The sequence below is a fragment of the Tamandua tetradactyla genome, chromosome 2 (assembly GCF_023851605.1).
Source record: "Tamandua tetradactyla isolate mTamTet1 chromosome 2, mTamTet1.pri, whole genome shotgun sequence".
Lineage (NCBI taxonomy): Eukaryota > Metazoa > Chordata > Mammalia > Pilosa > Myrmecophagidae > Tamandua > Tamandua tetradactyla.
In genome coordinates, this window is record NC_135328.1 from 99,726,199 (window position 1) to 99,738,830 (window position 12,632).

Consider the following 12,632-nt stretch of genomic DNA (forward strand, 5'->3'; position numbering starts at 1 on the left):
CTCAAAATTAAACACTTTTGTAATCTTCGTCAAGAAAGTAAAAAGACAGCCTACACAATGGGAGGCAATATTTGGAAACAATATACAGGATAAAGGTCTAGTATCCAGAATATATAAAGAGATTGTTCAACTCAACAACAAAAAGACAGAAAACCCAATCCAAAATGGGCAAAAGACTTGAACAGACACTTCTCATGTTCAAATGACCAAATGACCAAAAGGTACATGAAAAGATGCTCAACATCCCTGGCTATTAGGGAAATGCAAATCAAAACTACAGTGTGATACCATCTCACATCCACCAGAATGGGCATTATCAATAAAACAGAAAATGACAAGTGCTGGAGAGGATGTGGAGAAAGAAGCACACTTATCCACTGTTGGTGGAAATGTCAAATGGTGCAACTGCTGTAGAAGGCAGTGTGGTGGTTCCTCAGGAAACTAAGTATAGAATTACCATATGACCCAGCAATACCATTGCTAAGTATCTACTCAGAGGACATGAGGGCAAGAGCACAGACATTTGTACACCAATGTTTATAGCAGCATTATTTACAATTGCCAAGAGATGGAAACAGCCAAAATGTCCATCAACAGAAGAATGGCTAAATAAGCTGTGGTATATACATATGATGGAGTATTATGCAGCTGTAAGACAGAATAAAGTTATGAACAACATGGATGGACCTTAAGGACACTATGCTGAGTGAGATTAGCCAGAAACAAAAGGAGAATACTGTATAATCTCACTGATATGAACTGACATTAGTGAATGAACTTGGAGAATTCAGTTGGTAATAGAGACCATCAGGAGATAGAAATAAGGTAGATATTGGGTAATTGGAGCTGAAGTGATACAGATTGTGCAACAGGACTGATTGTAAAAATTCAGAAATTGATAGCACAATACTACCTAACTGTAATGCAATAGTGTTAGAACACTGAAGGAAGCTGAATGTGAGAATCATAGAGGAAGGAGGGCTGGGGCACAAATGAAGTCAGAAGGAAAGATAGACGATAAAGACTGAGATGGTATACTCTAGGAATGCCTAGAGTGTATAATGATGATGACTAAATGTACAAATTTAAAAATGTTTATTCATGAGGAAGAACAAAAGAATGTCAATACTGCAGGGTGCTGAAAATAGATGGTAATTCATATTTTAAAACTTTAACTTATGTGTGTGACTAAACAAAAAAATATTTGGTACAAAATTTATATTTTGACTTGTGCATTTTCTAATATAACTTACATGGACAGCTTAATCGAACACCATAGTACTTGGAACCTTGAGTAGTGCATGAGGTTTTGTAGGTTTGTCCAGAGTGATGCCATGATAAATCCCAGAAGGATTTGAACAGTGAATAAAAAAGTAGTTACAAAGTCCTCTTGGGGGAATGGTGAGAAAAGGGAAAAATTCAACTTCCCCAAGTAGAGAATTCTTAATAGTCTCACAAGCAGTAGGGACCACCAAAGCAATAGGCTGAGCCCCCAGTCTTGGGGTTTGTTCATACGAAACTTAACCCCACAAAGGATAGGTCAAGCCTACTTAAAATTAGGCCTTAGAGTCACCCCCAAGAGAACCTCTTCTGTTGCTCAAATGTGGCCTCTCTCTCTCTCAGCCAACATGACGAGCAAACTCACTGCCAGGATACCCATGATGTAATCTTCAGAAAAGAACAGAAGAAAATGTGTAATGAGAAAGAGCCAACCCAGGACCTGCATATGGTAACAGGTAGGGAAATGTATCTGTCTGTGTTGCAATCAGCGTTTCTTGTGCATTGGAGTTGTCCAATTACCTTAGGAATTTTCTTAGAATGTGCCCTTTAATAGATAACTAAAGGAAAGTAGTACCTAAATATAATTACGTTCTTTCAGAATTTTTTTGTGCTTCATGTTCTTTTTTTCAGTGTAAGTATGACAGTGATGAAAATCATGGACTTCGTTTCAAAAATCATACCTGAAAATTTGGAAGGGTAATAGGGATGTAATTTTGACTACAGAATAGGTTCAGTCTGAGATTACAGAATAGGTTCTGTAATTGGCTAAAAGTAAGGCAAGGCTATGCCTCCTCTCCTTTCATCTCCCTTCTAAAGTTAATTTTTAAACTTAGAAACTTTGTAATACAAATATATCATATTACTTTCTAAGTTTCCTCTTACTTTTTTGCTTTAATCCATCTTTGTCACCTGTCAAAATTAATAGCAGGCCAAAATCACCCATAGGAAGTGATGAATTTCCCTTGTAAAATGTTGAATTATCTCTAACTTCAAGTATTTATTTATAGAGGCTGATTGAGTTTTAGGAAGGAAAGCTGAAGCGTAACTTTCCAAGAGATGTCTTCTGACTATGTGCTTTAATTTCTATGCAAATCTCCCAACATCACCATCAGTGTTCAAAAATGTTAGTGCAAAAGATGATGTGCTGTGTTCAGAATGAGGGGAGGGCTAAATATCATTCCCCAAAGAGGGGAAATTCCAAATAATTTTTTAAATTTATTCCATACATTTTAATAAACGTTACTGTGTACAAAACATTGTGCCAGGTGGTTATACAATGGCGAGAAAAACAGATGTGTTTCTTTCTCTCTTGCCAGATTTATGGTTCAGTAGAGGAGACAGACAATATTCAAATAAACAAATATATAATTAAAAATTAGGGCAAAAAGAAAAAACATGTACCATGATTACATGATAACAGGGGTATGGCATGTCTTTGAACACTTGGTCAGGGTAACCCTCTCTAAGTGGAGATACTTAAGCACAGACCTGAAAAATGAGAAGGAACCAGCCCTGTTCCCAGACTTCTGGCAGGAAAATAACCTCACCAGAAGTGAAAACAGTCTGTATGAAGGCTTCGAGAAGAAAAGACTCTCCTTAGCATGCCTTGGGAATTGTAAGAAAGCCAAACTAACACCTAGTAACTAGTAACAAACCAGAGGGTTTGTATATCAAGTGATTTCTGATTCAGGATTGTTGTCTCCTGATTGTCAGCAATGAGCACGACTGCCTAGCTCTCCCTTTTCACCCTTTCTATACTCTGTGTTCTTTTTTGTGCCTCACTGAGAAGTTCTGTGGTCTGAATACTTGAGATATATTTGTAGAGAAAAATTAATCTGTCATAAGGGGTATCAGTCAGGGTACTGTCAGGAAAAATAGAAGCCACATTCTATTCTAGGTAAAAAGAATTTAATGCAGTAATTAGAGGCTTATGTATCCAAAGGAAGGGCAGAGGTAGCAAAGGTCAGGGAAGCTGTCACCAATTCTCTCAGCCTTCAGCGCTAAAACTAGTGACTATACCTTGCCCAGAAGCCACTACAAATCTCAAGAACCTCTGGTAAGCTCCTACAGGTTTCACTGTAGATCCTATTCAGGTGTTTCTCAAAAAGCTCATCCAGCAAGTGCTTCAAACCTCATTTGGCTGTCTGCTCATGCTTCTGCTTGTGACTATATCATGGAGAATAATGACCTCACCTTTCTGTTTTCTGAGTCTCATGCTCTCACTAGCAGACTCTACTCCAGAATTATATAGGCAAAGGATTCAGTAGTTCCTGGTTTCTTGTCTGTTACAAAGGAGAATTTAGAAAAGGGTAATGGTAAAGCCTGGGTGATGGTGATCCCAAGTTGCCAACAGATAGTCTAGTACAGTTTTTGGTGAGCATAAAATTTGTGAGTTATCAGTTAGGAGTATTGGTTGGAAATATTCCTTTTGGTCCCTAGAGGCATGTGGTTATGGAAAATATGGCATCATGTATTTTATGCTGCTTTAAATTACTTATCTGACCCATGGTATAGCCCCCAGCCCACAGTGTGCTACACCTTGCAGGACAGTAACTAAGTCTTCAGTAGGTTATTCTACTCTTTTCTTAAGCCAGCTGCTTCAGAACAGGGGTATATGACAAGATGAGTGAGTCCCTTGAGTATGAACCTATTCCCTCACTTCTTTTGTTGTAAAATGAGTGCTCTGGTCAGAAATAACATGTTCTAGTTATCTATTGCTGTGATAAACCAGCCCCGAACTTGGTGGCTTAAAACAACATTTTTTCTTTTTCACATTCTGGTGACTAGCTAGGCTCAACTGGGTTTTTAGATAGTGTCATGTAATTTCTGTCAAATAATGGCTGGGCCTGAAATCACCTGAAGGCTTAACTGGCCTCAATGTCCAAGATGTTCTTCATTCAGTTCTGGTGCCTTAGTACTTCTTGGCTTCTCACTTCACGTGGTATCTCACCCTATAGGTTTTTCACAGCATGGTGGTCTCAGGGAGTCACACCCAGCAGCTGGCTTCTGAAAGGCAGGAAGTAGGAGACTGAGCTAGTGAAAGCTATGCCCAGAAATAGCATCAATTTTGCTGCGTTAAATTGGTCAAAGAATACATAGCACTCGCCAGTTCTAAGGGGATGGAGGAAGTCCATGATGGAGTGCCAAGGAGAGAATATGGGATAGAATATACTATTTTGGCCATCTTTGGAAAATAAAATCTACCAACCACGGATATAGAGGATACCATAATAGTAAATAATGAATAGTGATCCTTGGAAGAAGCATGTGTGACAAGAAAAGATCAAAGTGGCATAACATAATGGGAATTGTCCAATGTCCTCAACCTATCATTAGGAACTTGCTGGTTCCCCCTGGTCTCTGTTCTTGACAACTTGGGCACTTAGCAACAACCAGATCAGCTACTATAGGGAGCTAAAACCTATGTTGTTAAAATGGAGTATATCCATACAATGAAATATTATTCAGTCATAAAAGAAATTAAAATTCTGATACATATTACAACATGGATGAACCTTGGAAATATTATGCTGAGTAAAATAAGCCAGACAAAAAAGGAAAAATATTGTATGATTCCACTTACATGAAATATCTAGAATGAGCAAATTCACAGAGGCAGGAAGTGTATTAGAGGTTTCCAGGGGCTGGGGATAGGGGGAGAATAGGGAGTTATTGTTTAATGGGTAGAGAATTTTGGTAGTGGATGGTGGTATTGGTAGCACAATATAGTGAATGTAGTTAGTACCAATGAATTGTGCATTTAAAAATGGTTAAAATGGGAAATTTTGTGTCATACATGTTACTACAATAATTTTAAATAAATAAATAATTAAAAAAATCTAAGTCGTTGAGCATAGGTATAATCTTCATTCTTGATAGTATAACCACTTTCTTCATGAGTCCATTGAAGAAGCGTCATCATGAATGGGAAAAAGGGCTGACTTTTCCATAGAATGGAGCATCCTTTCCTCCTGATTATTAAGAACCTCCTCTGCAGTGGATATCCTTTGATAAACATTTATATGAGGTACATAAAAAACACCAAAGTCTATGCCCATTTCAGAGCATACCTCTTCTCCAAATTTGCTGATCATTCATCTTTCAATTTTGTTAATTTGTTTAATTTGTTCATACATAGATGCAATTTCCTGACTAAGCAAACTATTTGGCACTATCCATGAATCATTATAGGTCTATACCTGTTACCATGTTTCCTTCCAAGCCAAGTAGACAACCAGATACATTGCCTGATGTTTTGTCCACCTGGAGAATCTCCCTTCTCCTCAGTCTTTTAGGGACATTCCTGAGTAGGGCTGTAATGCTAAAGCCATTCACCTTTAGTTAGTACCAACATATTGTACAGAACTATCCAGAACCTAGCCCCGAATTTTCTCTTCCTCAGTTGCAGGACATAAGAAAAGTTCCATGAGGCCATAGGTGTGAATTGAGGGAGAAGGTTCATTGCAGCCTGAGTAAGTACCTTGGATATCTGAGTGAACCTAATCATACAATTTATTTGTGCCTTCAGGAACTGCTTGAGCCTAATCCAGTATATCCCACTTCCTGCATTTTGGTTCTGTCAGTGAGATAATATCTTAACTCATGATGAACAGTTCAGTTCACATGGTTACTTGGTATCCTGTGATCAGGTACTCAGTCTCTATGAGGGCCCAGTAGTAGGCCAAGAATCGTTTCTCAAAAGGATATTTATCTACAGAAGAGAGAGATTGGCCTTGTTTCAAAACCCTAGGGATGTTGCCATGAATTTTTTTAAACTTGTTCCCACTGGAGATACTACCCAGCATCCCAATCTGCTATTTCAAGCACCAGTAAGTCTGCTGGCCAGATGGCCCAAGTGGCAGATCAGCTTGCATGCCAGACTTCACTTGCTGCAGAGCCTCCTTTTGCTCAGGGATCCATTCAAAACTATAGGTTAGTCAGTAAATAGCTCAAAGAAGTACATGGCATATATGTTGCCTCCTGAATCCAAAGTAGCTCTTTGGATTTTATCTCTTTTACACTGGTATAGTGTAAGAAAGCAGTAACTTTCCCTTGTTGGGAATATTGTATTAAATCCCAACAATGGGATTCCTAGAAACTTCACTGAGGTGGCAGATCCCTGAATGTATTAAGAATTTTTCTTTCATTCTCTGTCATCCAAGTGTATTACCAAAGCACCTAGGATATTTGTTACTTCCTACACATAAATTTAAAAACCTCTTATACACTCATAAACTCCTGAATTTTTCATTTCTGCCATATACTAAATGTAATAGAACACTGGTCTAGGTATTAGTTCAGTCTTTCTCCTTCTATACAGTGGAAGGTCCACAGGGCCTGTAATCCTATTTGTCCTATAGAGTGCTGTGTCCTTCTACCTCGTGTTGCATACATTTGGCTCCCAATGAGTACTTAAAGGAGTGAATGGATGCATGGATGGATGAAAAAAAAGGAGGGGAAAGGTTAGAATAGCCAGCATATAGTATTAAAATAAAGATCAATATTAGAGGAAATCATCTAGCAACTGAGACAGAGGCCTGATGATGAGGACCATATTTCATGAGTTGAAAATTTTCCAGAAGATTGCAGGAAACCATTGAAGGGGTTATGTTTCTTTGTCTGTTGAAATACATTTATTCTTCATTATTTAATACTTTGTTTTAGTTATACATACATACATATACATACATACACAACATATATAATACATACACATTTAAAAATTTCATCATATAAGAAAATGCAAGAATCCATTTCATCTTTAATTTTGTTTTACTAGCACCTGGCACAGTGCCTGAACATAGTATGTGCTACAACATTTGTCATTATTATTATTAATTAATTATTATTATAAGATAAATGTGCAATCAAAACACCACCTCTGAAGCCCTCTCTGATTACCTCAGCTGGAAATGATCTCTTACCCTCTTGCAATCCATTATATAGTCTTTGTTTGGCACTTGTCACATATTACCTTGTTTTGCATTTCCTTATGTAAATCTACAATCTAATCTCTATTTATTGGGAAAGGATTGTCAACTGTATTTTTCTACTCTCAAAAACATAGCATAGATTCTTATATAAGGCAGATATCAAGTATGCATATATTGAATGAAAAAATAAAAGAAAATATATTTACTTATTATGAGTAGCAAGAAATTTTGCAATAGAAATCATAATTCTTAAAATTTACCATTCAGTTTAAATTTCCATAGATACATTTTATTCCATAATTTAATGTGATTTTCACACAATTGGTATGAGTGTAGACAGTACATCTTTATGGTTTCGACTTTCATATTTGGGTCTTTAATCCACCTGGAATTGATTTTTTGTGTGCGTAAGTTAGAGGAAGAGATTTAATTTAATTAATTTTTTTCTAGTGGAAATTCAGCATCATTTGTTGAAAGGACTATTCTTTCTTCACTGCTCTGCAATGTCACCTCTGTCCAATATCAAGTGTCAAGGAGATGAGTCTGTTTCTGGGCCTCTTTATTTTGTCCATGACTTTTGTGATTATCTCTTGCCAACACCACATTGTTTTAATTCTTTAGCTTTATATGTGTTAGAACAAATCCTCCCACCTTGCTTTTCTTATTCTTCAAGAGGGTCTTGGCTATACTTGGTCATTTGCAAGTATATTTTAAAATTCGTCTGTAAAGTTCTCATCCTTAGCCCCATAAAATTCCTATTGATATTTTAAATGAGATTATAGTAAATACAAACATCAATTTGAGGAAATCAACATCTTTAAAATACTGAATTTCTTTGCATGAATGTTAATTATCTTTCTATTTAGGTTATTTTTAATGTTTCTCAATATATTTTTTTTTATATTCTCTGTAGGGTGCTCAAACAACTTTTGTTAGAGTAATTCTTAGGTAAACTCTACTTGTGAATGCCATTACAAATAGTATTTTTTAAAATTCTATTTTCCATTTGTTATTAATGTTTAATAATAAAATTTAAATTTAAAATAGTAAACTTTATTTTTTATAGTAGTTTTAGGTTTATAGAAAAATTCTGCAACAGTACAGAGTTCCCACATATTCTTGCCTCCTGTCCCCACATACAGTTTTTCCTATTATTAACATCTTGCAGGAATGTCGTATATTATTACAATTGATGAGCCATTACTGATTCATTATTATTAACTTAAGTTCATAGTTTATGTTAGGGTTTACTCTTTGTGTTGTATTGTTCTTTGAGTTTTGATAAATGCCTAATATCACATATACATCATTGCAGTATTATACAGAATAATTTAAAATTGCCCTAAAAGTGCCCCGTGTTCTAAATTATTCATCCCTATCTCCCCTCTCTACCCTATCTGAACTATGCCAATTCAATATTTAGATATTTTACACTCTTCATCCTTAACCAAGTTAAACTGAATGTTTTGGCAAGTTCTTGATGCACCACTACCAGTCAACTCACTGCCTTAAACCAAGTTCACAGCTTTGGTTCCCTGGAAATTAACCTTTTAAAATCAGTAATAGGACCAGCCTGGTCTCAAATTCTCAGGAATAGTTTTCCTTTAACCTTCAGCTCCTCCCCCCCATTTTCTATAGTGCACTAGGGGTTGGCATAGATTTATTTCTGATTCACCTATACTCTGTTCAGTGTATTCTTTTGAGCTACTATTTGATTCTTCATCCTGGATTGGCCCTTGGCCTTGACATCTATTCTCCTTGGAGGTGGAGCTGACAAAACCAAAACCCAAAGGACATATACCTACATCAGTAAATGTGCTCAGGGCAAAAGTGACTGACAGCTCAGGTATTCCATTTATTTGTCTGAGTTCCACATTCCCTCACATTTGACCTGATGGTCCCTTATTCCTTATTCTCTTGACAAGTCTTCAATACCTTTGAAGAGATATAATTTAAGTTATTTTTGTCTGGAAGATTAAACTGAATAATCAAGCCCAACAGTACCAGGAATAGAAGCCTACAAGGTTTCTTTAAAGATAAACCCTTAATAATTCTTTCTAAAATCTCCTTTTATCATGTACCATAGTGTCAAAGATTGGAATGGGAAGTTAGAAAGATGTTTTTTAGATCTTTAAATTAGTCACAAAAAGTCTTCCATTTACAAATATTTATTGAATGGCTGTTTTGTAGATAACAGGGTGCTGGAGGGATACAAAGTTTTAACCAGTACTAATGTTCTCATTTGGCAGCCTTTCAGTCTAATAATTTTGAAATTGGAGCGTCACCTTAATTAAACTATCTTTCGGGATTAATTTATGTACATGGACAATTATGCTCTCTAACCTCTGTAAAATCTCAGTGTGCTGTGTGCCTACTATTAGGATAAAGAGATTTATGGCACAGTTGCATAATGGTATTTATTTAAATGGGATACTTTATTAAACAGGCTATTTTATGTAAATAGATTCTTGTGATTTTAAGACTGCTACAAATAGTTTCTTTCAAGTTTTAGTTTAGCATTATTTGTAAAGAAAGTGTTAACCTTTTTTTGCAGGTATTTAAGGGACCCTATTTTCTAAAAGATAGGCTTAATATGTTGCTTTTTTAGTTCTAGTGTTTATTCTTATATGCTTGCCAAATTATTGAAGTCCGATTGTCTTTTGTAACAATGGTTCATTTGAAGTGTGCATGTAAATGAAACTTGGCTCACTAGTTGATGGATTTTAACTTCAAAAAAGGAAGTGAGAATCTTCATCACAACACATTAAGACAGCAGAAATTTCTATCCAGGTTTCATATGATATCCCTTATTGAGGTATTTTTGGGTTTCATAGATTGTAATCCACTAACCTCCACTAATTAAATACAAATCAGTCAAATAACATTATATTCAGGTGCTTGAAATAAGCTAAATATTTTTAGCTTGATACGACAAAAGGTGAATGTTTACTTATGATTAGCAACATCCATCTTCATATAAGCAATCTATTTGACAAAGTATTTTAATTGAGTAAACATTTGTTGTGCATCTGCTATGAGCATTAGAAGGGTAGGTCCAAGGGGGTGGGAAGATGACCAAAACAAAACCCTTGCCCCCAAGGAACTGGTTCTCTAAAGCAGATTAACTTTATCAGCTACACTCTTATGTAGATTCAAATCTAACTTGCATATCAAGATTTTCTCTATAAATTGAGCAAATGGGAATTTCTGCATATCACAGGTCTAAAGATAAAAAAAAATGCTAAATCAGTACTACCCTAATAAAGGAGATGAAACTTGTTTAAATAAAATTTATTTCAAGTTTTTTCACATTATATTTTGAAAAATATAAACTGCACACTAATGGATTTTTTACTGTGTATCCACGACTCATTTAAAATTGGAACTCATGCCATCCAATTTAATCACTTTGTTTTTAATTGTATATGATTAATTGTTTCTTATTAACTGCCAAAGGTGGGTTTTAAAATGAAGATGTCTTTTTTTTTTTTTTTTTTTTTTATTGAGGTAGATTTGTCCTGGTCAGTGCGAAGGTGGCTCAGCAGGCAGAATTCTTGCCTGCTATGCCAAAGACCCGCATTCGATTCCTGGTGCCTGCGCATGAAAAACAAAAAAAGGTAGGTTTGTCCTTTTAAATTCTAGCTGAAGGTTTTACAGGCAAGTCCCAGTCCATTCTTATACACTGACTTTATGTAAGGAACTGTCGTATCTCTAGAACAAGTTAATTTTCTAGCTTAAGGTATCTCAAGCTTTCAAGAACTGAAAGAGGTGAAAGTTTCAAAAATAATTTACGTTAGTTAAAATAGCTACTTGCTCGTAGATTTGGCATTGGAAACACATGGATTACCTGGATGGAGAAAACTGGTTTTCTTGAGTTCCTAGATTCTTTTTTTCCAATAAGTATTTAGATCGACTCTGCTGTAAGGAAAAAAATGGCAACTAACAAGCTCCATGTAGTATTTTGAGGCATCTTTTTTTTGGTGTGTTTATATATTGTAAGATCACTCATAAAGAGAAAAGTCTGTTTCATGCCACTGGACTTCACTCTTCTACACCTGAATATGGAGAAAGAATGGGAAGGGAAATTACAGTTGAAAGTCATTTTTGCTACCTCCTAATTGTTTAATTTCTATTTTTGTTTGTAAAGGCTTCAAGAAAGTCGACTTTGCAAATGAAAAATAAGGGACAGGAACATTAAATGGGTTGCTTTGAAGAATAAACTTTGTTTATTTTTCCATGTAGAAGATTGATTTATTTGGTTGTTGTTGAAGGATCACATATATTAGGTTCCTGAATGTCTTTCTATTTATTAATTCATACATTTATCCTATAATATTTATTGAGTATCTGCTTTGTTCCAGGCATCATTTAGGTATTGGAGACACAGTTCTTATTGAGCACCTAGTTTTGTAAGTTTTCTCACTTAAGAATTTGTTCATTCCTCTGTTAGATATTATGTACCTTTTTCTGTTTCAGCTCATTTGCATCCATTTTCCCACATTAAAATCCACAAAATTTTTAAATGTCCAACAAAGAAAATAATTTTAAATATCCAAACACATTTCCTCAAGAATAAAGAGTAGATTTAGGAAATTTGATTCTTGTTTATTTGTTCACGTATTCATTTTCTTTTAATTCATTCAATTCATTCCTTTTGTTGTGGGATTACTTTGCTCTTTAAATGCCTTTGCTTATGTTTTAGTTTCCTTAGTTGCTCAAGCAAACACCAGTGCAATGGTTCAGCTTAAATAATGGTAAATTATTTGCTTACAGTTTTGAGGCTAAAAGAAAGTTGAAATCAAGGCATCATCAAGTGGATGCTTTCTCCCTGAAGACTATGGCATTTTCAGGCTGGCTGCTGGTGACCCTTGGTCACATGGCAAGGCACATGGTGGCATCTCCTGATCTCTCCCTTCTTGTCTGGGTTCTATTGATGTTCAGTTCTGGCTGCTCCTTCTGTGGCTTTTTCTCTCTCTCTGTCTCAATTTCATTCCACTTATAAAGGACTCCAGTAATATGATTAAAATCCATCCTGATTAACGTGAGCCACATGTTAACTGAAGTTTCCTCATCAAAAGATCCTACTTACAATGGGAAACATACCCACAGGAATGGATTAGATTTTTAAAAATGTTTTTCTGCAGTACATATAACTTCAAACCATTATACTTAATAAAATGGTCATGTGCATTAAATCCCTTAAATTTTTACCAGCAATGACAACTTCATCACTTTGATGATGGACCAAGAATTAATAATTTGATCTTTTGTTGTTTATTTCCAAGTTTAACAGAAACCAATTGGAAGGAAAAATTCTGTAAAAGCCTATAATGATGTTTTCAGCTTTGCTATGGAAAAAATTATAGAATTGATCATATTATTATTTACTACTACTGCATTTTACTTTTGAATGAGAAG

The 12,632-nt window shown here is 35.4% G+C and overlaps 1 protein-coding gene across 8 annotated transcripts in view; it reads left to right on the plus strand.

The window, feature by feature from the left end:
* CFAP95 (cilia and flagella associated protein 95) overlaps window positions 1–12,632 on the plus strand; it is a 218,905-nt gene that overhangs the window by 18,327 nt on the left and 187,946 nt on the right. For 5 of the 8 annotated variants that reach the window (XM_077148401.1, XM_077148400.1, XM_077148402.1 and 2 more), the window contains 2 exons: window positions 1,624–1,736; window positions 10,726–10,831. In XM_077148401.1, coding sequence (XP_077004516.1) covers window positions 1,691–1,736; window positions 10,726–10,831 — 152 coding nt within the window. In that variant the 5' untranslated portion in view covers window positions 1,624–1,690. Of the gene's footprint in view, window positions 1–1,623; window positions 1,737–5,683; window positions 5,754–10,725; window positions 10,832–12,632 lie in introns of those variants that run through there. The other 3 variants (XM_077148404.1, XM_077148407.1, XM_077148405.1) reach the window with 2 other exon arrangements.